Here is a 3,060-nt window from a genome sequence, read left to right as displayed (position 1 = left end):
GTCACCACCACCTGCCACCCTGGTGCTCCTGGGAGAGGCCGTACCTGGCCCACGTCTTCAGCATCGTGCTGGGGCTGGACAGCAAACAGCCCCGGTGTCGGGCCAGCGTGGGGAAGACCTGAGGAGAGAGAACAGGATGGGGAGAGGGGTCCTGGGCTCACCCCCGACCCCCGGCACCAAGGAGGGGCTGGGCTGGGAAGATCACTGGGCTCCCCACCTGCCCTTCCAGCAGAAACCGGGCGAAGTGCTTGTAGCAGTCGAGGCCCTCCGGGAAATCCACCTGGACCGCGGGGAGCGGCCAGCCGACGCGATCTGGAGGGCAAGGGCCAGTGAGGGACCTGGAAGGACCCCCACTGCCTCCCTAGTCCCATCCCGAGCCCCGGGCCCTGCCCACCAAAGGGACAGCCAGCCTGGCATGACAACACCTGGGACACAAACAAACACTGCCTTGTGCAGCATGGGACCACGTGTCCACCGGAGCCCAAGGCCCCCAGAAGTCGCCCCAACTCACAGAACACGCTGGCCCGGTGACACAACACCCGCCCCTTCTCGGGGCAGTAGGAGGGGGGCGGCTCCTCCAGGGGCTTGTCGAACTGGCAGTAGGAAGGCAGCAGGGCTGGGATCCACTGGACCTCCACGGCCGAGACGCCTGGGGGCCCGGGAGAGAGGGGCTGGGGTTACAGAGGGCAGGGCTGCCCGGAGAGGCCCAGCGACACGGCTCGGCAGGGCCACAGTGGGCCGGGCGAGGGGCCGGCCACCAGCGTCACGACCTTTCATGTACATCTTGGAGGTCTCTACGATTTCCTGGTACACCACGAAGTCGGGCAGCTCTTTGAAAAGGACGGAGCTCGGGTGGATGAAGACGGGGTCGTCAAGGAGAGGGGTCTGCAGAGAGAGATGGTGAGTGGGCGTGAGTGCAGGGGGCACGAGCACCGGGTGAGATTAGCCCACGTGCATTCAGCTACGCATGAGGCCGGGCATGCGGCCGGGCATTCCGCCAAGGGACGCACGGCGCATACGCGCCATGGCACGGCACTCAGCCGTGAACACATACGGACATGGGTACTGACACGCTGCAGTGCGACAGACCTCAGGACATCCTGCTGACGGGGAGAAGCCAGACCAAAGAGGCCACGTGCTGAGATCCCCGTCCCACGAGGCACGGGGCAGGAGCCGACCCGCAGACAGGGAGCAGGCTCCGCGGGCGGGGCGACTGGGGCAGGCGACGAGCGTGCTGGCCACGGTGACGCGCGTGCAGCTCTGCGCCTGCCCAAGACCAGGGGCTGCAGGCACTTTGGAACAGTGAATCGCACTGCTTACGATTTGTGCCTCAACTAACCGGGTACGATAATAACGTCAGAGTGAAGCTAACGCCCCACGGGGGCTGTGGCCCCGCTGCGCACTCAACTCTGTTCCTCGGTGGGGACGTTCTCGGAGGCTGTGGGGACCCCACGGTACCCCTGGCTGCTCCAGGTGTCCTGATGATGCCCCGAGCCGGGTCTCACGAACGGCCAGGGTGGCAGGACTCGAGACAGATGGGGGGCAGGGAGGGCGGGGAGCCGCAGGCACAGCGACCGCCACCGCCACGCGGCCTGCCTCCCGAGCTGGAGCCGCACCTTATAGGCGTTCCTCCACTTGTCGTCCAGCAGGTCCTCGCTCTGGACCCTGCGGGCCAGGTGGTCACCCAGGCCGGCTGTCACGATCTGCCGCAGGTAGGTCACCTGGCTCTCGGAAGGCGGTTGCATCTTGGGGTCCACGAAGAGCCCAGCCTCAGGACACACGGAGTTGACTGCGGGGAGAGCCGGGTGTGAGCACGGCGGTGAGTCGGTGGGCCTGGGGCTGGTGCTGCCCTGACCGCCTGGGAAGCCCCACGCCCAGTGTGGAGCTCCGGCCTCAGCACCCGCTTCTCTTGGCCACCCCCTACCGAGGCTTCTGAGGAGACAAAGCCCTCAGCCAGGCAAAACCAGCTGCCCACCCCATAGCCATGTCCCAATATTCCTCTGTGGCCGGCAGAGTGACATAAGAGGTGACTGTCCCTAGACCCCAGGGTAGCCCTGGGACTCGGTCCTGTCCAGTCTGTGAGCACGGAGCCGCCCCCTCCTCCAGCCTGGAGAGAAGATGTGATTAAAGCTCCATCTGCTTTCTGAGCCCACGGTGGCCTCGAGGATAAAAGCCACCAAGGGTGGCAGGACAGCAGCTCAGAAACACGTGGGCTCCAACAGACGCTGGAGAAGCCAGGGCCAAATCCTACTTGGGAGCGGGGAACCCAAAGATGAAGCTGGGGGTGCCAGGGGCAGCTGGTCTAGGCCGGAGCGAGGGACGGAGGGTGACGAGAGGGACGTCACCAAGGAAAGGGTATGACTGAGAGGACTGACAGGAGTGTGCACGTCACCGCTCCGCTCACTGGTGCGCCATGGAGGATCGCAAAGGCGCCGAGAACTGACTGTGGGGTGACGAACAAATTTCAGTGAGCAGATGCATTTGCCAGGATGGAACCCTTGGATGATCAGGAAGCAAGTACACGGATGACGCCGCTGAAAACAACTCTGAATACTGGAAGGGTCGCGCTGCCCGCGGGGCTGCCCGCGGTGGGGGCTGGGAGCCCGGAGGCTGGCGCGGGGGCCGTACCTGCGGTGGTCAGCTGGCCCCGCAGGCGTCGGATCTCCAGCATGGCCTTGAACCGCAGCCCGTTGGTCTCGCAGAACTGGGCGGAGCAGCCAGAGTACTCGCAGGCCCCCACGGCGCCTGTGGGGGCCGGGCACACTCATGCGCTGTCCCGCCGCGGGCCCGCCCCCCACCCCGCCCCTCCTCTCCGGGGCACACACCCAGCAGCACCATGAGGTCCCCGAGTTTCAGCGAAGCGCCTTGTCCTGCCCAGGTCCTCTTCATACGGGCCACACGGGCCCGCCTGTCCTTCAGCATGGTGAGCTCGTCGTCGCTGGCGGCTGGTCTGTAAACACACACCCCTCTCAGCTAGTGTCTCGCCGAAGGTCACAAGGGCAGGGAACCACCGGCTCACGCGAGCAGGCTGAGGGGCAGAGATGATGCCTGGTGGGCACC

General features: G+C 65.8%; 1 protein-coding gene across 1 annotated transcript in view; it reads right to left on the bottom strand.

Moving 5' to 3' along the window:
• Nucleotide 1: 1 nt before the first annotated feature.
• DHX37 (DEAH-box helicase 37) overlaps nucleotides 2–3,060 on the bottom strand; it is a 19,625-nt gene continuing 16,566 nt past the window's right edge. The window contains exons 17-23 of the mRNA XM_011381901.2: nucleotides 2,826–2,973; nucleotides 2,629–2,745; nucleotides 1,617–1,789; nucleotides 771–885; nucleotides 512–649; nucleotides 218–312; nucleotides 2–118 (exon numbers count right to left, since the gene is read on the bottom strand). Of these exons, the coding sequence (XP_011380203.1) occupies nucleotides 2–118; nucleotides 218–312; nucleotides 512–649; nucleotides 771–885; nucleotides 1,617–1,789; nucleotides 2,629–2,745; nucleotides 2,826–2,973 (903 nt within the window). The remainder of the gene's footprint in view (nucleotides 119–217; nucleotides 313–511; nucleotides 650–770; nucleotides 886–1,616; nucleotides 1,790–2,628; nucleotides 2,746–2,825; nucleotides 2,974–3,060) is intronic.

This window comes from Pteropus vampyrus, unplaced genomic scaffold, assembly GCF_000151845.1.
Source record: "Pteropus vampyrus isolate Shadow unplaced genomic scaffold, Pvam_2.0 Scaffold456, whole genome shotgun sequence".
NCBI lineage: Eukaryota > Metazoa > Chordata > Mammalia > Chiroptera > Pteropodidae > Pteropus > Pteropus vampyrus.
This window is presented reverse-complemented; position numbering and strand designations above follow the sequence as displayed.